This window comes from Denticeps clupeoides, chromosome 8, assembly GCF_900700375.1.
Source record: "Denticeps clupeoides chromosome 8, fDenClu1.1, whole genome shotgun sequence".
Lineage (NCBI taxonomy): Eukaryota > Metazoa > Chordata > Actinopteri > Clupeiformes > Denticipitidae > Denticeps > Denticeps clupeoides.
Window position 1 is genome coordinate 18008393 of NC_041714.1, and position 23468 is coordinate 18031860.

Genomic DNA, 23468 nt, shown 5'->3' on the forward strand with positions numbered 1-23468 from the left:
ATAGACACAAGAATTGCATGAGCGTTTATATAGATGAAGTGAAGATTCAGTCCCTCCTCATCATCTGCAGCAGCTGCAGTCGGGAATGTCCCCGCTGAGACACGCCCATCTGACAAGGTCCTGGCATATGCTGCACAGCCCTAATGGACACACTATTGACAACATAAGCCCAGTGGTTATCTGATCCTCCCTCTGTGCTGGTTTTTTTTTCTTTGATAAACTCTGTTTATCCCTCAGATGACTTAGTTTATTTCCATGTGTTGGCTAAAGTCACACCAAGTGGCACCAGCACAAGTTAGAGCATTTTTTTTTTTTAAAAAGGTTGTTAAGGAATGACTGAGCTTCTTAATTTTCATCCCACCAGGGTTACACTCTATTTGGATGTTAGTAGTGTTGTTTTTATGATGAAATATCTTCGAGACACAACGTGGTCATGAATTATATAGTGTAATATTGTTAACAAATAAAAGCAAGACTAAATGTGGTTTACAAAAAAATAATTATACAAAAATATCTCTTTATTCTCATTGACGTAAACGAGACAAGATGCTAATTCCTCACGTTTAATAACATTATTATTTTTATGCAGTTTTGGTCATACGGGTGACATCACTTCCAACTCTAAACATTTTCCTTCTTATCCTTGCCAATCTCTTCTACATTATGGACTTACCCAAGAAGAAAAAGTCTATTAATACTATCTATAACTTATTCATAACCACCAATCAAGAGTACTTAGAGGCCTTGAGATGTAAATGGGAAGGGCCTCTAGAAGAAACAATATCAGGTGATATATGCCGATTAAAAGAATATATTCTTCATCTGCCTCAGACACTGTAGTTCAATTTAATGTTTCATTTCAGCTTCATTGGTCCAGCGATTGATCCTACATGTGACAGATGCAAACAGTTGCCAGCTTCTTTACTTTACTTCACGTTTTGGACATGACCAAAGTTATAAAATTTTGGGGATCTGATATTTGATACCTTTTCCAAAATGTGTGGTCAATTTATCGCTCCATCTTCCACCATTGCAATGTTTGGTGTAACCTCTAATGATGTAAAATTAACTGATTGCTTTTTGTTCACTTGTTGCTAGAAGACTAATTCTGCGTAAATAAAAAAAAATAAAAACCTTTAATAAAAACATTTGGTTAAAAGACTAAAATGAGTCTGGACTAAGACTAATAAAAACTAAAATGACATCTTGACACAAAGACTAGACTAAAACTAAAAATAACATAGACTAACCAAAAATATTGTTCATATACTGTATGTGTGCTAGCATTCGAACTACACTGCACCTACCAACTAACTAGTCAATTTAGACAATTAAACTCTGTTTACTTTTAACTCCAACAGCTTTATTCTACACTTGTGATCCTCTTTCCATCTGCTGTGTTTTTTCCACATCTGTCTAAAACTATTCCACAAAGCCCAGTGAGGATAAGCTTGTGTCCTGGGGTGTGGTTACATGTGGTTTTGTTCTCCTGTTCAGTTGGGTCTTTATGCAGGCGGCAGCAGGCTCCGGATCGGTGATCCTGAATAGGGTGCCGAGGCGGGACAGTGCTTCTGCTGTCAGACGAGGCCTTTAATGCGCGCCTGCTGCATATAGCAAGATTACCGTCTGAATGAGGAAGAGTTTTGCATGTAAGGCTCAGTGGGACTGAGGTGGGCCAGAGTGTGAACCATGTGGCCTTCAGAAATTGAGGCTGTTGTATGAATCCCGGGACACCAGAAGCGAGTACAATGAATCTTTTATTTGTTCATTTTTATTTAATTGGTCCCTGTGTGAGATATTGATTTTCTGAGCTCTAAATTGTGATTGCAATTATTTTTCACACAAAAATAACATTTCAAAAGTTACAATGGCAACTGAGCAAAAGAACAATTTTAATAAGATTTAATAAGATCTTCATTAGATGGAAGCTAAACACATTCCTAGCGGTTAAGGAAGGGGCCCCGTAATCAGAAGGTTGCCGGTTAGAATCCCGATCCGCCAAGGTGCCACTGAGCAAAGCACCGTCCCCACACACTGCTCCCCGGGCGCCTGTCCTGGCTGCCCACTGTTCACTCAGGGTGATGGGTTAAATGCAGAGGACAAATTTCACTGTGTGCACTGTGTGCTGTGCTGCTGTGTATTACATGTGACAATCACTTCACTTTCACATTCATAGCTGCTGGTGCTGACAGTGCTGGTGGGATCTTAAAATGCAGTTAGAAGGAAGCTGCTGCTGTCACAAACATATTTAACCTCTCATTACAAAGTGACTTGAAAGTGAAAGTGAAGTGATTGTCATTGTGAAACACTGCAGCACAGCACACGGTGACACAACTAAATTTGTCCTCTGCTTTTAACCATCACCCTTGGTGAGCAGTGGGCATCCATGACAGGCGCCCGGGGAGCAGTGTGTGGGGACGGTGCTTTGCTCAGTGGTACCTCAGTGGCACCTTGGCGGATCAGGATTCGAACCGGCAACCTTCTGATTACGGGGCCGCTTCCTTAACCGCTAGGTCAGGACTGCCCAAAGACCTTGTGGCTGTCGTGAGCCTGATTTCCATCAACGACATGGTGGCCTACTGAGATGAGATGAGGCAGGACATGGACTTATCCCCTCGGTGTCATTGACTACAGTTCATGCTCTCAATTACATTGGTGGCGATCCACTCCAGAGAGCCACTTCAATATAGAGGTATGATGTCTGGGTTTCACATTATAAAGATTTATAATAATTAATCTGAAACGTGTTGAAGCATTGTTGAAGATGTGCTTAACCAGTCATTAACTGCATTAATGTTTTTCTCTCTCTCTCTCTTTCAATTTCTTTTAATGAGATGCGCTGGAGACTCTACATTCTTATGTATTATGTCTCCATGTTCATCCATTGCTCCTCATGAGTGTAGATTACAGGGTCACCCTGAGGTCACGACACTAATCAGCCCTCAGCCAGTCAATAGCTCGGCGGCCGAGAGAGCTTATCCCTCTGCAGTCATATTTTCACCTCCGGCCAGATGAAATCTACACCGTCCAACTCTCCAGTGCTCACCAAAAAAAAAAGCTTCAATGTGCACATTTTGGTGAGATAAGGATAAGAATCGATTGTTTGCTACGAGGGGGTCCCCTCAACCCCCCTGTGCCACCACCACCCATCATTTGGGCAGTCACACTGGAACAAGGTCCCCTTTTATGGCCTTCACCAGCTCCAGCCCAGTTAACATTCCAGTAATTACAAAGTCAATATTGTTGCTTTTGATTCCTGTGGCAGTTTGAAGATAATGCGAACCATAACTCTCCTGAGCCATTTACCCTGTCCAGCGTGGTTCTGAATTACCACCAGAATTAAACAGATAAAAAAAAATCTGACCTTGGTTATATTTGATCTAACGTCAAATGACTATGTTAAAGTGGAATTGATGTGGTCCGCATCTCATTCTTATCCTGGTAATGTGAGGCAGATGTCTGATGGCATGAAACTAGTCAACACCAGTCAGGTCTGTTTTCGCTCTGTGTCTAATCAGTCATTACAGGTTGAGTATTGTGAAAATAAATAAATAAATAAATAAATAAATATATGTATGTATATATGTATGTGTATATATATATATATGTGTGTGTGTGTGTGTATGTATATGTATATATATATACACACACACACACATACATATATATACATACATATGTGTGTGTGTGTGTGTGTGTGTGTATATATATATAAATTCTTTTTTTTCCACAATACTCAATGTAACCGTGTCTAGTAATGAGTCTCCACAACTCCAGGACGGTTATTGGGACAATCCACAGACCCTGGAGACACTCAGGGTTACGTGTCTTGCTCAGGGATATAATGATAGTAAGTGGGGTTTGAACCTAGGACTTTGTGGTCTTCTGGTTATGACTGATTGTCCACTTATTTGATTGATAGATACTGTTTGTTTGTGTAACCCACTTAAAAATGGGGTTCAGTTGTGGGCAGATTTTACTAGATTGGCAGCCATGTGGACACTGAAAAATCATCCAGTACACATATTCCTCCAGTTTAGCTTTTCTACGTTGACCTGTTATCATTACAATCGGATTCTCTCAGATGGATTAGCGAACGACATAGAAAAATATTCACCTCTTCGGACATGCAAAGTATTTCCTGAAGTCAGGGAAGAGAATGCAGCACTGTGGCTGATACGGGGTGTTTACATGATGCTTTACAGATTAAAGCATTTTCAGATGTGGAAATAAAAGAAGAAAAAAACCACACACATTTAAATCAACACGGCGCCGGGCTTAAATCTTTTCATTCTATCAAGAACATTTTTTTCTGCCCTCCACAGGTCCAGACTCCAGGCCTGGTGTTGGGTCTCTCCCTGTCTCGAGTTCACTTTGTCTGTCTGTGTTTTACATTTACAGCATTTATCAGACGCCCTTATCCAGAGCTACTTACAATCAGTAGTTACAGGAACAGTCCCCCCCTAGGAGCAACTTAGGGTTAAGTGTCTTGCTCAGGGACACAGTGGTAGTAAGCGGGGTTTGAACCTGGGTCTTCTGGTTCACAGGCGAGTGTGTTACCCACTAGGCTACTACCACCCCCTGCTTCATAAGTACAGCATAAGTATCAACTACTCAAATGTAGTTGATGACGCGATGCAAGATCTTAAATTTTATGAAAGTGGCCATAAAAAGAGTCTTTAAATGTTGAATTTTATTTTTTTTTTTTAAATTTGGCATCCTTAACCCTGCAGATATTTTCCCCTTAATTAAGGCACACAGTTAATTTCACACATAATTTCCCACCCAAATTCATCTGTCACACACAGGAGTCAGAGCTTTAACTTTGTCCAGTGGTATTACATCTTATTTAGTGGTGCTCCTGAGGGCCCTAGTTGTCTATGCAGAGCAATAACACAGTGCCTTGTGGGATGGCCTGATTCAGGAGGGCAATTTTCAGAGGCCACAATGTCCTTTTACAAGCAGGCAGGGACTTTCACACACTCACAAATAAGGAATCCACACAGAGTCGCATTTCACGTCATACACGCTGTTATGATTCACTGCCAGTAACAATATCAGCTGAATGGGTGTTCCGCTGAACCTTGACCCCCCATATGTTATCAGATCACAGCGTGCGGGTCAGAGTGTCATATAGGTATATGTGGGTGGTGTTAGTAGATTGTTGCCAGGGATTAAAAGAAGAATAGTCTCACCAGTTGCTTCTAGTAGAATTCATTTGCTTGGAGAGAAGAAAACAAACCTGAAAAGCTCATTATCCTGCTAAGAATCCAGAGAAGAAAGACGTCTTTTTAGGCGGGGAGGTTTAATGAAAGATTACCGTGCATTCAAATCTCCAGATTAAAAAAAAATCTAATCTGAAAAGCAAGTAATCCTTATCGTGACTGTCATCCGGCTGAACTTTACATCAGGTCCCAGCTACTGCTATAGCAGGAGTCACATCATGTTGCGGCATTGGAAAGCAGGTGCATTGTGGGAATATGGACAGACGCAATTCAGGTTGTTGAGTAAAATAAATCCTTGTCGTATAATGAAAGTGTCACAAATGACAAGAAAACTCGCAGTTCACACACAGAGTGCTGCACACCTCGCTGTGTGTAATGCCGTGGAGCTCCAGACCGATCAGGGTGCCCATGCTGACCCCCTGCGTGCCACAGAAATCTGCTGCAATTTTGCGTGTTGGCACCAGAACTAGACCATGGATGAGGACGTCCCGGTCGGAAGAAGCACCAGCATGCACTTCGGGTCTAGGTTCTGCTGGGAAACCATGGGTCCCGCATTCATGCTGATGTCACCACCTAAAGATTGATGTAGACCACCTACACCCCTTCATGGTAAGCATCTCTAGGATTCCATCTATCTATACGTATCCGATATTAAATGTTGGACATAAATATGTAATGTGTGTCACAAAAATACTAATTCCCAGTACATGTGTTAGATATAATAGACTACAATTAAATAGTAAAGGTCACGGCTCTCTAATCCTGGTGTGTGTAAGACAACTTTAAAGGGCGTCAGATACAGCCCAGTGAGATTTAAATCCGCCTTGTTAGGTGTTGTTAAATTGGCTTTGTTCGTGTGCCTGTCAGTCCCGACTTGTCTATAAAACAGGAGAGAAGGAAGGTCAGATCCCCGAGGGGTGAGTGACCCTCTACAAAAACCTCCGTCGACCAGCTGGACTCGGCTCAGCGGGAGATTTACATACGAAGAAGGCTGCTGCATTTATTACTGCACAAAGAATGATGGCTGTCACCTCGTCTCCCTGTCCACACACACACACACACACACACAGGTTCTGAAAACACACCGCATTTCAGCAGGGTTAGTGTATGTTTATAATGGGACACAAAATGGCACAATTTCTCAGCAGTCAGTGTGGCCATTATATGCTTTTCCAATATGTTACAGTTGCTCTTTGTTATACGTTACTGCTCGCTTATCAATAAATCTGAATTATTAATACCCATTTCTAGACTTCCTGTTTTTAATGCAAACACCCTATGCATTAAAAGCATATTTCCTGTCACCTGAACGTTTCAATGATAAGTTGTGCAGTGATTTGATGATCCAGCACACTCGAGCAACCAAAAGGTGAAATACTGCCACCTGGAGTTCTTCCTCCACTACTGCGATCACAACATCTTTCATGCTTATTAAATTAACAGAATCAGCCAAAGTTCAGTATTAAGTGCAAAACATTTAGCTATTTAAGATGTACTGTGTGTGACATCAAAGCACCTTTTAAACAATAACTTATTAAAAAAATTATTCATCCCTTTAGCACCGGTATTTTTATTTCATTCTTTTTTTTTATGGTTTTATTACTGTTTTATCGTCCGCTACTTCAGCTGCTCTGCCACGGGTCCATCCTTCACCCCCGCACCCACCACAGCGAAGAAGAGGCTGGGGAAGAGGGCACGGGCGTACACTGCCACCCACGGGACGGGGTGCGCCATCACCACTTCACGCCTCCTCCTGCTCACCGTCCTCACAATTTCGTTGGCCAGGTCATCAGGGGTCACTCCAGTGGTCAACTTACTAGAAATGTCTGCGGGAAGCACAGAGAGGATGTCTGTATTCAGACTGAGGGCCTAAAAACGCGGTTTGTTTATTAATGTCTTTCCTTGACCATAATCCCAGCAACGTCATGTGACCAGTTCCTGACCTTATGACGTGGCACAGCATTAACGTTGTAATGCAGGATAAGACTTGAGTGATGATTTTTCAAAAGAGCATGCACCACCCTGTTGGGTGTAATCAAGGTATGAATTCGACATAATCCAACTAAACATTTCTTAATTCCGATGGGAATTAAGGATGAAGAAAACACCAGGACAAATGTGCCATCATTTGTTCTGTAAATCGTAGGCTGGTTTCAGACAGGCTAAGCTTCTTCATTCTACTAGTGTTGCCTGTCATTCTACACACGCGCTCATTCACACGGACTTGGGTGGACTCACAGGCACTTAGAGCTCTCAGTTTGGGATAGGTGGACAGGAAGGGGAGCGGCTGCGCTCTCTGTTGTGTGGCATTGATGAAGGTGTGGCTGATGGTGCTGACAGAGATGCCGTACTCCTCCACCTCCGCCCGCAGGCAATCAAAGAAGGCCTGGACTGCGTGCTTGGAGGCCGCATCTCCCGAAAAAAAAAAATTAAAATCTCCGTTACGAACAGAAATATTGCAACTCAGCAGTCAAGTGATGTCGGTGTAAACAACAGGCGTGCTGAGGGCACTGAAATTTCAGATTCAACCCGTGCTTAGCTCAGCAAACACTGGGCAAGCAGAGGAAGCACACTAGATTCTAGAAGCTAGAAAACATTATTGGTTGATACTAACACAAAAACTAACACATAACGACATGGAGGTTAACAATTACGGGGTTACCAAAAAGTCATTTGGTTTTAGTAGAAAAACAAGATGCTTACAGGAAGTGCGGAAGGGGACCGACAACCTTCCCTGGATGCTGTTGACCAGTAAGAAATGGCCTGATCTTCTGGAGATCATGGAAGGCAGGACAGCTGTAACACATACAATTATTATTTCAATAGAGCAACTGCATCTGTTTTTGGCCATGTTAAAAGTTGGCCCAAAAAAAGGTTCTAACGTACACGTCACCATATTTCTAGACAGGGGATAACCAGGTGTGCAGCTGAATCTGAAGAACATATAAACCACTTAGCCTGCCTGTGCAAAATATAGGAAAACTGAGCATTTTGTCTCGCGTTTTTATTTTTCCTGTAGTTCCCATAGGTCAAGTGACACAAAAATTTACATATAAATTAAGGTTAGTTCGCCTTCATGCTGGATCTCGGTTACCATTTGTCTTGCATGCTTGCAAAAAGGAGCAATGACTAACTAGTTTATAACAAGAAATAATTGCTAGCTAGTTATCCGTATCTTTCAGAAGAGAAACCAACTTCCCTTTCTGTTGATGTGTATCATTATTTCACCCAAAAGATGATCTTTAATGCAGTTTTAATAAACAGAGTTTAAAATGGTAGAGGCCCGTGGCAATGACAGATATCCGTCATTCATCCAAACAGTGTCGCCAAAAATACGCAGAGCTGCGGATCTGAAAAGTTCAGGCTCTTCAACTCTTGAATCCAAATCCAGGCCTGGTCTTCAGTTCTGCCAGGATGTTAGTTATTCTTTATATCGGCTGTAAATCAGCAAAACTTTTTTTATATATAAGACAAGAAGCGAGAGAAGATAGATACAGAGAGAAGATTTTACACCTACCAATATTTACTCAGTTAATTTTCACTGACAGTACAAAAATTTCTCTGTATCGGAGATCGGGCAACTGATAACCGCCAACAAACGAAGAACGAAGCCTTTAGTTTTCGAGGAGCCCTATTGAGCCTGAAACTGCTCATGGCCTCGGTGGACGGCGGACACCCTATTTATATTCAGTCTGCTGATAGAGCTGTGGGTCTGGTTTTGTGTTTCCTCTTCCTTTTACTCTGCCCAGGCTGTGATAAGAAGAGAGAGATAATAGTCGGCAGCGTGCACCTTCGCGAACATCTGCATTTCCTGGTTGGATCAGTGAATGAAAAGTGTTGTGCTGTGTGTACCGTTTCCCAGTCACAGGACACAGGACAGGGTTATAGATGTAAACAGACCAAATATGCCTGTCACTGATAGAAATATTCATAATATGGAAAGCTCTGGCAAATACAGTAAAGTCCCAATATACAGCTATAAAGAAAACACGAGAATAGGCACAGCATCAGCATTACCACGGTTCAAATACTTCAACAAAATGAAGGGCTAATGTTCCACTATCGCAGCTTTGAGATGGAATGGATTTACAGTACAGGCCAAAAAGTTGGAGACACCTTCTCATTCAATTTGTTTTGTCCTTAACAAAAAAAGGTGAAATAACTGAAAACATGTTTTATATTCTAGTTTCTTTGCTCTGATTACTGCTTTGTACACTCTTGGCATTCTCTCAATGAGCTTCAAGAGGTCGTCACCTGAAATGCTTTTCCAACAGTGTTGAAGGAGTTCCCAGAGGTGTTTAGCACTTGTTGGGGTCCAGCTCACCCCAAACCATCTGGATTGGGTTCAGGTCCGGTGACTGTGGAGGTCAGGTCTCCACTTTTTGTTAAGTACATAACTCCACATGTGTTCATTCATAGTTTTGATGCCTTCAGTGAGAATCTACCAACGTAAATGGTCATGAAAATAAAGAAAACACATTGAATGATAAGGTGTGTCCAAACTTTTGACCTGTACTGTATGCCGATCGATTACATTTCATTTCTTTTGGCTGCAGATCTTCTCCAGTCCAGCTTTTGTCCACTAATTACAGGAGCAGGGTTTAATAAAATTAAATAAATAAATAAAAAACTACATTCACCTTTGGCAAGAGTGATTGGCCCAAAGTAGTTGACATCCATCACGCTCTTGTCCATCTCCAGAGATGTGTTCTGCACTGGCGCTTTGACCTTCATGCTGCTGTTGCAGATTAAGACGTCCACACAGCCGTAACACTCCAGCACCTCGTTGCTCACCTCCTGCAGGCTGTCAATGTCGTTGAAGTCCAGTAGCACCAGCTTGGGCGTGAACGTCTGTAGCACAGACACAGAGAGTTATAGGAGTACTTGTAATCATATTAAAGGACCAACGCATTGCATAATGGGTGGGTGGGTGAGCTGTCAATCGACTGTCTGTTTACGTGATGACGGCCGCCATTTACAGTTTTCAATAAAAGCGACGGTGACCAACACAACGCTGTGGTAAGATATCTGGACTGTTTGGAGTGTCTGCAGAGGACAGCGAGCTGCCAGCAAGGACATCCTGCCATTGTTCCTCACAGAAAAGGACGAGCCAGCTGTGACGCGGCGTTGGAGTTGGACCTCCAGAGGAGAATTAGCGAGGAGGGGGTCTGTGATGATCGTTCCTACAGGATTTCCTGCTCATGTCTATGGCGTGCGGCTGAAAACTGGAGCCGGGAGACGGTCGGGATTCAGGCTCTTACCACGCTGGGGTCGGAGTCGCTGCAGAGGGCATCGCTCAGGGATTCCAGCTTATCCCAGCTTGGTCCACACAGAACCAGCCTGGCACTGCCTTTGTGGAGGAGCCTGGCACACTCTGCATCAACACAAACAACAATACGTTATGAAGCACGTATTTGACTTGGAGAGCAAGTATAGATTATAATTAAAGCAAAAAACTGTATGTAAAAAAAAAAAAAAATGGTATTTTACCAGTTCCCATTCCTGACACAGCATCAGTTATCACAACCACTTTGTTCTGCACCACAGACTTGGTCATGAACCGGATGATCTCGTTGTACACATAGTAGACCCCAGCAAAGACTACTATCAGCAAAGGCAATACCATCACAGACGGGACCCCCATCTCCTGGAAGACAGCGTGCAAAAGATAAATGATCAGCGACGCCCTGATTGTTCATTTGGAGGACTTTTGGAAAATGCCATCATGCCATTCACAGAAAAGCATGATCTTCCGTCAGGAAAAAGCAGCTGACCGTTTTGACTATTTGACTGTTCAAATGTTGTTTGCACACTGTGCAAATGCAATGTTTCTGGGAAAAAAAAGTGTTCTATGCATGAATTGAAATGAATTTCAGTATTCGTGTGTGTGAAAACCTTTTGAAAAGCTGCTTGCCCGCCACATGCCCAGTGCCCAGTGTCTCTTGCCCATGTTTAATGTGCCATTTGTCAGCCCAGCTGCACCACTGTCACTGTTGCCATGTACAGTGTCCGAGGACAGATTCTAATTATACACCGGCAATGACTGGCTTCACGGTCTCTGTTCGGTCTTTTAAGAAGAAAAATACCCACTCTGAAGTGCTTTAAGTCCAATATTTCATTGATACGATTGACAAAACCTTGAAATGTTTCAAACATGTGCAGCTACAGTTATACTGAGTCTCGGCGTGCAGCTAACTTTAAAACATTGTACAGTCTACGGTCACTTACAGTTCCTGAACGTTGGACCTAAGCCTCCACAGGGAAATGGCGTGGTTTTCGGCCAGGTAACCAGCTCAACGCCCGTGTCCTCGTCCATTCACAGAGCCCCTCTGGACAGGGCAGTCCAAGCACCTTGTGGTGATCCAGTTTCTTTTAATAGCTTGTAGCTGACTCGGGTTTCCAGTGCACGTAGCGTGCAAAGTATCTTGGGTAAGACAACTGGCACCCATGCCAGTGAGCAGTGAAAAATGTTGTAAAGCAAATGTTTTAAGATGACCAGAAGCTTTAAACATGGGTCTATTCTAATTATTTATACATGTGATGTGCAAATGAACAAGTCTACGAAAATTGAGTTTGCCGAAGTTAGCCACGAGCAAAAAGTTGCTAGTGGGTAACACACTCGCCTACTGATTGTAAGTCGCTCTGGATAAGGGCGTCTGGTAAATGCTGTAAATGTTTGCACTTTTGACCCTTCTGGACAACCTACATGACTATATAGTTAACATGAAAATAAGATATGTGGCTTTTTTGCCTAAAATCATTCAATCTGCTTGAGAATTGAGTAATAAATTGCTTATTAAATATAAGACCACTGACGAAGCGTTTGATAATAAGCCCACTGCCTTGCCGTGGAAAAACTCCCCGTCCAGATCCAAGATGGCGCCCTGGGCAGCTCTCGCGAGAACTCGCGGAGCCGCAGCCGCAGATGAGGGAGCCCGCGACCTCCCTCCCTCCGTCGGGAAGCAGCTGACGCGAAAAGCGGGGAGGACGCGGCGCAGCAACATGTAGCGGCGGAGGGGGGGGTGGCAGGCTACGCGAGGACGGCACCGAACTCTGCCCCGGCTTTCTCCGCAGCTCTCGGAGCCCAGCGCGGCCCGGAATTCTCGCGGAGCCGGGAAGGATTTGAGTGGCCGCGGCGGAGACCCCACCTCGTCCGGGCTCTCCAGTGAGCCTAATCCGGGCTTTTTTTTTTTTTTCGGGAGGGGGGGGGACCGCTTGGCCGCTGGAATTTAAGCGGCGGCTTAAATTGGAGAAGCCGCCGTGCTCACTCTCGCTCGGCTGCGGGGACGGTATTGATCTCCCCGGGCTGCCGCTGGCTAATCGCTCCGGTCCCCGCTGGCTTTGTGCGGACAGGCCATGGACGCGGCGGCGCGTTGTTAGGCGGCTAGCCTGGAAGCTAGCTGCCCCACGACGGAAAGCGGCCGGATTTCTCCCCCCCAACCGCGTGTTCCGCGGCCGAAAACCGGCGGCGCCGGGCTTTAAATGAGTCGCACGGGCGCTCCATTATTTCGGGAAGGATAAGCACAAGGGCCCCGCCGCGGGGTTTCTCGTCCCGTTTGGTGTCGCCCCTGAACGGGAGGGATACGAGGGGGGGAGAAGGAGGGGAGAGAAGAAAAAAAAAAAATGTCGGCTAAAGAGAATCCGTGCAGGAAGTTCCAGGCGAACATTTTTAACAAAAGCAAGTGCCAGAACTGCTTCAAGCCCCGGGAGCTGCATCTTCTGACCGACCAGGACCTGAACCAGGTAAAAAAAAAAAACAGCCCGACTTGGCGTTGGTTGAAAGGGGAGCTGTCACGGTTGTCGGTGTTAAAAGTTTAATGACGAGGGCCCTGACCTCACCATCCTCATCATCCTCATCCCCACCACCACCACCGTCCTCCTCAGTCGGCGATGACAGCCCGTGTCTGTGGAATGCGCGCTTAATTACTGTTACGTAAGACGTCTCACTGCGTTTCTAGGAACAATTAGGGTTCCAGGTTTTTTTTTGGTTTTGTTTTATACGGTTCGGGCTTCATTAAATCTGTCTGCCGAGGTCATTGATATTCCGTGCCGAATTTCATGCGCCTGGCAATAAAGATCCTCGTCCCGCTTGTGGGTTCGGATGGTTTGCATCTGTGGCGCCTTGACGCGTCTCCTTTCGACAGGAAACCTGTTTGTTCCTCGTGTAATTTGGCTTTTGGCGAATTTCACGTTTGGATCGAAGCCTAGTCTCCTGGACTAAACTAAATTTGCCACCATAGGGTGGTAGTATGCTAGTGGGGTAACACGCTCGCCTGTGAACCAGAAGACCCAGGTTCAAATCCCGCTTACTACCATTGTGTCCCTGAGCAAGACACTTAACCCTGAGTGTCTCCAGGGGGACTGTCCCTGTAACTACTGACTGTAAGTCGCTCTGGATAAGGACGTCTGGTAAGTGTAAAATGTAAACATGTTTAACCCATGAACGGAAGGGAAGTGTCCCTTCTGTGCAAATGATGGCCGTCTGACTTTGCGTGGATATTTTTGACCTCCTCCGTGAGAAGGGGTCGCTTTGCGAAACGGAAACCACGTGGTCCCCGCGGCCCTTCGCGATTCTGCCGTGACTCTCCGCCCTCTCCCTCCCCCGGACGGATGCTGAGCTCATCCCGACCGTGAGAGGCAGGCAGGCAGGCAGCGCTCTGGATGTTGTTTCAGGGTCTAATGTGACTTCCATCCTGGGAACGTTGGTGACTCTGAGGCCCTTTGGCTCTGCAACGGTCTCCAGTAATTTAGAAGGCGCGGATATCCTTGTTCTTGTGTGAGCGGAAGATGTTCTTCATCCAGTGGCCACTCCTGTTAAATAGTCTAAACCTCCAACTCTCGCCCTGATGATCCCTACGTGCCGGCACCGTCTCGGTGTTGTATGATCTGCGTAGTGCTTTTCCACGTTGGGTAATATGAAACGGGCCACCGTGTTCCCGCCGTTGGAATCAGCCTTCTAGATTAGAGTATGCAAATGAGGAGGCTAATAACGCACGTTGGCGAAAATCCGCGCTTTAATCCGGCTCGCGGTTGCGAAATAGTCCCTCCCTCCCCTCCTGTTAACAGAAACGCTTTTTCGCAGCAGATTCCGGTCCTCCGTTGTGTGTGTGTGTGTGTGTGTGTGTGTGTGTCCATTAACCACGTGCTACTGTTATGAGGTGCTAAGAAAAACGTGTGCATCTCTGATCTGAGCAGAATTTTATCAGACGCGACGGCTGCACTTCCGCTCACATTAGATTTAGAAACGATACTGCAAAAAGTTTGGCTTGTATGTTTCGAGGCGCGCCACCAACTCTTAACGAATCGGAGACGCATTAGATCAATCCTTTTATATGTTAATATATATTTTTTTATTTTTACACTTTTAATCATTTGCTGATCAGTACTTTGTTTAACTTTCTACATTTATAATGTAATCAGAAAACTTTATTAATCCAGAAGGAAATTGCTTCTTAATCCATAGTCCTTTCCATGTTGTATTATATCAATTGTTAATTTTTTTACATTTATTTATTTATTTTTAAATCATGTACTATATATTAATCTCATCGTGATAAAATGTTTTTTTTTTTTTTTTTTTTTTTTATGTTTACATGAGAGGTGGTAGTAGCCTAGTAGGTAAAAACCCAGAAGACCCAGTTTCAAACCCCATTTACTACCATTGTGTCCCTGAGCAAGACATTTAACCCTGAGTGTCTCCAGGGGGGGACTGTCCCTGTAACTACTGATTGTAAGTCGCTCTGGATAAGTGGGTCCGATAAATGCCGCAAATGTACTACATGCCCAATAATATATATCATTCTCTGTTTGCGGAACACGTTTCTAATGTTCGTTTCTGTTATTAGACCATGTAAATGATTCCACTTTTCCACTGGCCACTGTCATTGTTTGGTGTCCGGCGTGCATCCAGAAGGGTGTGGTCCAGCACGTCCCTCGGCTGCCCGCTCTTCACCCCTCCCGAATCTCAGTCTTCATTTGGCTTTAAAAGAAACCGCTTGGAAATTTCGACATGTTGGGCTGTCTTGTAATTTTGGCCTTGTTGCCCGTGCAGGTGTTCCTCCCGTAAAACAGATGTTGTGCATGGAAACCTGTCTGCTGTGTTTTCTAACCGGTGAAGGACGGCGCAGGTGGCCTGAGACCCAGCAGCAATGTCAGAATGTTCCGGTGCCCGAGAGAGAGGTTAATCTTTTCCCACCGGCCTCCCTGAGTCATGTTATGGATTTCCATTATTTACTAGCGGGCGCAGCTGGGCAGAAAGTTCACTCGTCTGTTGTTTTTTTTTTTTTTTTTTTAATTCAGTGTACGTGGTCCCGGCCGAGGAACGGAGCTGCAGGATGTTCAGGAACATGTTTGTTTAGGCTTGTGTGGTCTGAGTGTGTAGGAGGACGGTCGTAAAAACCGCAGAATGAGAATGAAAGCGCTCTGTAATGAAGCCGACCCGGGCGGGCGGCGCGGTGCGTTACGACACCTCGCGCGGCGTCCTCGTCGGTGGCCTTGTGCAATCGTTCGCCGTCCTCAGCTCTTACGCCGATTACTGGCAATAAAGTTGGGCAGATAGTCAACGTTATTTATTGTAAAAATATTTTGGTCCTTATCTGGTAATGTTTTTATGACCACCAGTGGGGTTTAGGCGTGTAACAAGATGTTGAAGTCGTAATATTGTCCCCCCCCGCCTCTCCTCCATCCACTGTAACGGGGATTATTATATCATTTCAGAAATAGAAATGAGAGAACATATAGGGCACTCGTTTCTTTCTTAAAGATATTTTTATATACTTTAAGCAAAAAAAAATACGATGCACGCAATATTAAAAAAGACCTCACTAAGTAAATCAATTCTGTAAGAGTTGCATACCAAGATGGGGTAACATTGCAGTAGAGTATTATAGGAAAAATGGCAATTTAGTCATATTCGAAGAACAATAATGATAATAACGTCCCAGATTGATTCATTAAAAAGAGCAAGACCACAACATTGTTTCTGGAACTTTACTGGGTAACGCCAACAGTCGGATTCTGGGGCTGAAGGCTTGTAAAATACTCCAGGAAGGGCCCCCGCACCTTTTTGGTATCACTAATTGAGTAGCCTATCTTTTCGAGGCCTGGACAGGACACAAGGTCCCTCATCCATTGAGCACGGGTGGGAAGAGCAGCACCCTTCCATCTGAGTAAGACTGCACGTCTGGATAAAAGGGATTTCACCGTTTTTCTTGGGCGGTATATGTCGTATTGGCACCACTGCTTTTTGTCAATTGCGCCGTTATTTATATCCTGCGAATACAGTTTCTGTTCCTTTTACAGCTTTCCTCCGGTGGGGGAGGGGGCCCGTGACGGAGTGAAGTGATTGTCATATGTGATACACAGCAGCACAGCACACGGTGCACACAGTGAAATTTGTCCTCTGCATTTAACCCATCACCTTGAGTGAACAGCGGGCAGGCATGACAGGCGCCCGGGGAGCAGTGTGTGGGGACGGTGCTTTGCTCAGTGGCACCTTGGCGGATCGGGATTCGAACCGGGCACTTGATGATTACGGGGCTGCTTCCTTAACCGCTAGGCCAACCGCTGCCCCGGGCGTCCCGCGCGTCACTCGCGCGCAGGTACGGGGCAGGTGAGCCGTCGCGTGGGTGCTCCGGCCCGCGGGGGGCTTGTGGGAACTGCGCCTGAGAGGAAGCAGGCCCGCGGTGGCCGGAGGAAGAGCGCGGCGCGCCCCACCCCTCCCGTCTCCCAGCGCGGGCCACGGCCCAGCTGGGCTCGGGTCAGGGTTTGTTTTAGTTCCCCCCCCTCCCGGCCCTTTCTTCTTTTGAGGAAAAGCACCAGAGAAAAAGAGTTCACAAAGCTCTATTTATATCCCAGCGATCTGCAGCAGATACCATCATTAATGGGGAGCCGGGGTTTCAGTTTCCCCGTCGGCCATGTTAACGTTTTCCGCAGTGCGCAGTTGAAATGGAAGACCGTATGAATGTGTTGTACGGCTCGCGTTGCTTATTAGTTCGAGTGTAACTGAAGGGACGAGGGGAAGAAGCCTCCGGCGGAACAACATTTGCAACATCTGAGCCAGAGTGTGTCCCCACATTCCTGTAATCTTTGCCTAAATAGTGGTGTCTTCTTTTCACAGGCCAAACCCATTTATGGCGGCTGGCTGTGCTTGGCTCCAGAAGGAACAGATTTCGACAATCCTATGCAGAGATCCCGGGTAAGAGGGGTGGGGGGAGCTGGCTGCTACCTAATTAATTTCAACTCAATCTCAAGGTTTTTTAATGTTCTTTTCTTGTAAAACAAATCAAGTTGATACTGTTACTGTGGGTAAATGATGGTAGATGAGGTTTCAACAGTTATTGTGGGGATACCATAACTTCTGGACTAAAGATATATACACACACACCTTATCTACCATCAATTACCACCAATTAGTAGGTTCTCTCACACACACACACACACACACACACACACACACCCACACACACACATATATATATATATATAGGCCACACCTACTATTTTTATTTATTTATTTTTTTAGATATGCCACACTAGTGGTGGCCTAGCGGTTAAGGAAGTGGCCCTGTAAACAGAAGGTTGCTGGTTCGAATCCCGATCCGCAAAGGTGCCACTGAGGTGCCACTGAGCAAAGCACCGTCCCCGCACACTGCTCCCCGGGCGCCTGTCATGGCTGCCCACTGCTCACTCAGGGTGATGGGATAAATGCAGAGGACAAATTTCACTGTGTGCACCGTGTGCTGTGCTGCTGTGTGTCACATGTGACAATCACTTCACTTTACAGAAGTGAAAAGGTGAAATTGAAGTGATTGTCATTGTGAGACGCTACAGCACATGGTGAAACGTGTCCTCTGCTTTTCACCATCACCCTTGGTGAGCAGTGGGCAGCCATGACAGACCCCCGGGGAACAGTGTGTGGTTTGCTCAGTGGCACCTTGGCGGCTCGGGGAGTCGAACAGACAAACCTTCCAATTCCTTTGCCGCTAGACCACCACTGTACATAAGCCACAGATTTCCACGTTGAAACATGCGGTATTAACAGACCAAGATGTTGCAGGAAATGTAATTAAATAAATACTGTTAATATCGGCAACTACATACATGCTGTAAATGGGTTTTTCTGAACAGTGCTTTTAACTACAGTTGTTGTCTTCTGTATCAGAATTCTGTATCAGAATTGAAAAAAAATAATATAAAAAAAAAATGCTGATCTGAAGAATTAAGTGTGAGTAACTTTGCCGCAACAGTTTTTTATTGGTCCACTGTGACCTGTTCAGTAATGTAATTGGTCTGGTATGACCAGGTTAAATGTGTTGGCGGCAGGAGACTAGCTAGCTCATAAGTGTTCATAAATTTGCCGCATCGATGTAAAAGCCGCACTTGTCGCCATGGTGACCAAATCGATGGTCAGTGTTTGTGAGGGAAGGTGGTTAATTTTTCACTCCATGTGCTATTGTTGCCATGGCGACCAAATCGATGACCAGTGTTTGTAAGGGAAGGTGGTTAATTTTTTGCCGCTGCATTTAGCAACAAACTCCTGTGGGCCACGGGGCGTCGGCCTTGTGCTACTCGCTGGCTCCACTTGTGCCTACTGCGACTGCACAACATGCAAAGCGAAAGCATGTCCAGTCTGTCATCTGTCCTAAACCCTTTTGTTTTCTCCTTGACAGAAATGGCAGCGTCGGTTCTTCGTGCTCTACGAACACGGCTGTCTGCGTTTTGCCCTGGACGAATCGGTAAGCTCTTCTGCCCCCGCGTGTTCCACCCCCGGAGTTCTGTACTGTTGACGTGGAGAACGGAGGAGACGTGCATCTGGGCCCGGTCACTGTCTTCACTCGCACGCATCAGCAGACGCTTCCAAGCTATAAACCGTTGGAACCAGAGCTGCTGGTGATGCTGCGTCCGCACGTTAATGCATTTTATTCATACGCTGGTCACCAGTGGACCTTCTAGGTTCTGGTTTATGAGGTGACAGTCGCATCATTCCTCGTCTCTTCCTGTTTAAGATCCCAGACAGCTGCCTTTTTCAGGCTGCTGTTGTGGTGCAGCTGTGCAAAACCTGTATTGTTTTATTTCTCGATAGTGATCGACGGTCCTTTTTCCAGAATGACATTCATGTGACATTCCAGGTCGCCCACCCCTCACCAATCCTGATAATAAAAAAAAAAAATCCTCAAATCCAAGAATCTCAATCCCATTGATTTCTATGGGATGCGCGACTGAAGAGCGCCTTACGCTGCGCCCAACAGAGAGGCGCAGCAAAACGATGGTCCGCGAGCCACTGCAGACATCCCGATTTAAAGTTGAATATTGTTCAACTTTGACCTCTGTGTGTTGTGACACATTGATAAGCAACCAGTAGAAACTAAGCATCGAAGCAGTGCTCCAACCAAGATGGAGGAGAGGTTGATTTTATAGCGATTTAATTTGGCGGTATCATCTTTCTGGTGTATAGTTATAAATCGCATTATGTGTTTGTGAATGGTGGTGCTTTAATTAATCATCATCCCTTCTAGCGTTCTACTGACTTGCCTGCTTCCCCACACGCCCACCTACCGCACTCGGAACCGCCTGCTGTTAGAACTGAATTCCACTCCGTCTTTGCTTTAGAGGGGCTTCAGATGGTTTTCTTTGACATCTGACCTCCACGCCGACTCTGCGCTACTTTTAGAATTTTTTTTTTTAGTATTATTATTACTAAATATTTCAGATTTGCGTCAGTATGTTTGGAGATCTCGGTGTGTCTGAAGTCTGGAGAGCCGCTTCTGAGCAAGGCTGGTCCTGCACTCCAGCAGCAGGCCGTTTAAATGCCCATATTTGGTAAACAGTAGAGTTTGTCAGTGACTCTGCCTCAGCCTGAGAACATCGGCCCCCCAAAAACCGCATCAAAATGCCAAATATGTCTCTTAAGCTCACATTCCCCCACTTCTCCATCGCAGCACCTATTTCTGTAATAATTTAGTAAGTGCATAGTGGCTTGTTGCGGTTAATGTGAAATAAGGACGCTCAGAAAGACGCTCAATAACTTTTCAAAGGTTGCCTGAGGTGACTGGTTGCCAGGTGTGGAGAAAAAAAAAAAATATATATATATATATATACATAATTTTTTTTTTTTTTTTTTTTTTTATTGAACTGACAGTTTGAGCTTCCACTGGGGAAGGAATGAAGCCGATCCTCGGCGGCCTGTTTGATGGGAGTCTGTGCTGCGTGTTGAGGCACATTTGCAGGGGCCGTATAATGTCCATAATCCCGATTTTACCACTGAATTTAGGCCAGAACTTTTTTTATTTTATTTTTCACAGCTGAAACCGCTGTGCAAGGTTTGGGTCAATAACCTATTTTTTTTCATAAATCTCTGTTGTGTCTAATTAGGAGATTATGTAATAATCGGTAGTCTGACAAGAGTACCATGTGGCATTTTTCATGGGAATCTCCTGATAAGATAATATACGGATACTTGGGGTGTTAGGAAATATCAAAAAGCAAAATATTGTGATATTGTATTGATTCAGGGACAACAAACATCGTACAATTTAGCTATATAAATTTTGTCCAAAATTCAGTTGTGCGTTATGCCGTTTTTAATCGTATCAATATAATCATATAGTCACCCCTGTATCGCAATACGTATCGCAAGATCCTCGCCAATAAAAGATTCCCATGTGTTATTATTGAAAGCGTATACATTAATTAAAAAAAACTATAATTTTAAAGGACATTCATATCTCGCAAGCTTTCTGGGGATTTTTTTTTTAGTTCTACAGCAGTCTTTTCCAAATAACTTGCATCTCATACTTCAATATAAGTTTATTTATAAAAGAAACAAACATTCACTTTCCTCATAATTACATAACAGTTCCTTCTGTTTGGAGTAGGAGTAGGTAGAAGTATAAACTTATTAGGCCCTACCCCTTTTAAATCACTTACTTTAAACAAAAAAAAATATCTAGAAAACCGAACAAAATTATTTCATTCAACTACATAAAATTTGCAAACAACCATTTTTCAAATAAAGAAACAAAACAAAATGACACATCCTCCTTCGACCTCCTCAGCATTAGCATAACATTCGGCTCTCCGTGGCATCCCGCACCAATTTCCTCTGGGATCGTTTTATCCTGATTTCATACTTGTTGTTTTTCTTTGTCCTCATCCTGCTCTTTCAGAGTTTACGGAAAGGTTCTATCAAATTACTAAAGTTTCTGAGACCTAGCAGTGATAGATGCTTGCTATAGCTTTGTTCAGTCTAAAGTTCATGCTAGGTAAGCGGACCATGACACAGGCTAATGCTTAACTACACCATGCGTTCTATGGCCGCATGGCTAATTGGTCAGGTTAAGAAGCCCTGTTCATCACAACGTCCCAGTTTTCTTAGTGCTGTGGTCTCAACGTAACTGAGCGTGTAAATCCAGCAGAGGTGTCGGCCTTCACTGCTCTCACTATTCTGTTCAATCACGAACATCATGTCAGCGATTCGTTGTCGTCATTCGTCGTGCATCAATTCTTTCTATATTACGTTGTTTTGCGTTGATTATGAGATTAATCTCGACAGCCCTTGTGTCTAGTAGAATCTGCGTGATTAGCGAACTCTCTAGTACTGGGCTCCCCTTATTTAGTTTAAGTTGAGAATTAGTATCGGTACAGAATTCAACTAACCTCATGACGTGAGGGCTATATAAAATGCCGGCATGTTTTCTTTATGCAGATGTGGGCCACCTCCATTTTTAATTTTTTTTTTTTTTTTTCTTGTCTGTCGCTGAGATGGTGACTGGTGCCACATGTTCTCCTCTGAAGGGGCGGACCTGCTTCTCCCCAGGGTGGTTTCATGTTGTCGGCTTGTGCGCTGTGACGTGAAGCTCCTTGTTGAACGTCTCTTCCCCCTCCTGGTGTCTGATTACGTCCCGCCAGCAGGGCTGCAGTGTGGAACTGTGACGCTCTCTAATTGCCATTTTTGGCAACCCCTGGGGTTTACTGGCGGCTTTTAATAAAGCCGGATCGCAGTAAAATGTCCATAAAAGGGGTGGTGGGGAAGCCGGCACCTGCTTCACATCCCCAAGCAGCCGATAATGGTCCAGAGCAGGGATTCTGCCAAACAGGTTTTATTCTGACGTGATTATTTAAAAAAAAAAAAAAACTTTAAAAATTGCAGGTTTGTGTAGTTGTACTGCAGTCGACTGTTATTTTACACACACTAAGGCGTGCTTTGTGCTCTGAAGGAATGCAGAATGCTTTCGGGTCCCTCCCCTCACAAAAGAGGCTTAGTCCTGCTCTTCCTATGCTGTCACCTTGTCCATTCAAGCAGCTGCCACTGCAAAAGAAAGGATCTCTTGCATTGCCATGGTGATGATGATTTTTTTTTTTTTGTCCCCGCCCACTCTCTCTTTTTTCCCCCCTCTGTTTCTGGATGACTGTGGAATGACCTTACAGTAGAGACGGATAAGTGCTTTAGGAGGACACGAGAGAAGTTACAAACAGACTACGTTTTTCTATATTATACCTGCAGGGGTTGAACGATTATTATTCTTTTTTTTTTTTTTTTTTTTTGGTTAAAAAAGTGAACACTGTTCAGTATTCACTATACTATGTGTATTTAAAACCAGACAATGAAATATGAACTGTGCTGTAAGTAGCATACCACAGGTTGAGTGCGAGTGTCCATGTCTAAGTGGGCGTGGCTTTAGCTTTTGACACTTCTGACTGGTGAGCGTGATTGTCTGTCACACAGGGACATCAACGCAATGTGGTTAACTGTCGTGGCACCTGTCAGATTTATCAAGTCGTTTTATTCAAATCACAATTTTGGTTGAAATTCGGGACCTACCCTGTTAAAACTGCTTTTGTATGGAATGTGGTGCTAAATATGAATTCTTCTGAAAGATAGACTGGTGCTGAAGTTCTTAGTGCAACACAGTTTGTGTGCGAGTAGAATATATATACGGTTAATGTTGTGCACTTGCAATGTCGGAAGTGGACCTCCTGTGCGGTTACTGGTGTGTGAACGTTAATCTCCTCTACTATTGAGGTTTTTGGTAGGATTTGGAACAATATGGTTTTTATTTGTAGGTATGGGGTTGTTTCTGTGGTAGCCCAGGAATAACTCGCCAGACATTGTCTAGATGCTGCATGTTTTCATGGAAGTAACCAGTTGGTAGGATTTACATGTATTCACGGGGCTAGTGCAGTTTTAAATACTGATTAGAGAATGAACGTGAGGTTGGATCTCCACTAAGTAATTATTTTTAC

General features: G+C 44.5%; 2 protein-coding genes across 4 annotated transcripts in view; one reads left to right on the forward strand and one right to left on the reverse strand.

Annotated features, from left to right (window-relative positions):
• Positions 1 to 6771: 6771 nt before the first annotated feature.
• Positions 6772 to 12008, reverse strand: dhrs7cb (dehydrogenase/reductase (SDR family) member 7Cb). Its single transcript, XM_028988418.1, has 7 exons — positions 11454 to 12008; positions 10716 to 10872; positions 10487 to 10599; positions 9866 to 10076; positions 7929 to 8021; positions 7464 to 7637; positions 6772 to 7051 (listed from the first exon to the last, which is right to left on the reverse strand). The coding sequence occupies exons 2-7, from the start codon at positions 10867 to 10869 to the stop codon at positions 6843 to 6845; spliced, it is 954 nt and encodes a 317-aa protein (XP_028844251.1). The 5' UTR covers positions 10870 to 10872; positions 11454 to 12008; the 3' UTR covers positions 6772 to 6842.
• Positions 12009 to 12159: 151 nt separating this feature from the next.
• mprip (myosin phosphatase Rho interacting protein) overlaps positions 12160 to 23468 on the forward strand; it is a 31316-nt gene continuing 20007 nt past the window's right edge. Inside the window, exons 1-3 of one of the 3 annotated variants that reach the window (XM_028988416.1) lie at positions 12160 to 12968; positions 17344 to 17421; positions 18896 to 18961. In XM_028988416.1, the coding sequence (XP_028844249.1) occupies positions 12849 to 12968; positions 17344 to 17421; positions 18896 to 18961 (264 nt within the window). In that variant the 5' untranslated portion in view covers positions 12160 to 12848. The remainder of the gene's footprint in view (positions 12969 to 17343; positions 17422 to 18895; positions 18962 to 23468) is intronic. The other 2 variants (XM_028988415.1, XM_028988417.1) reach the window with 2 other exon arrangements.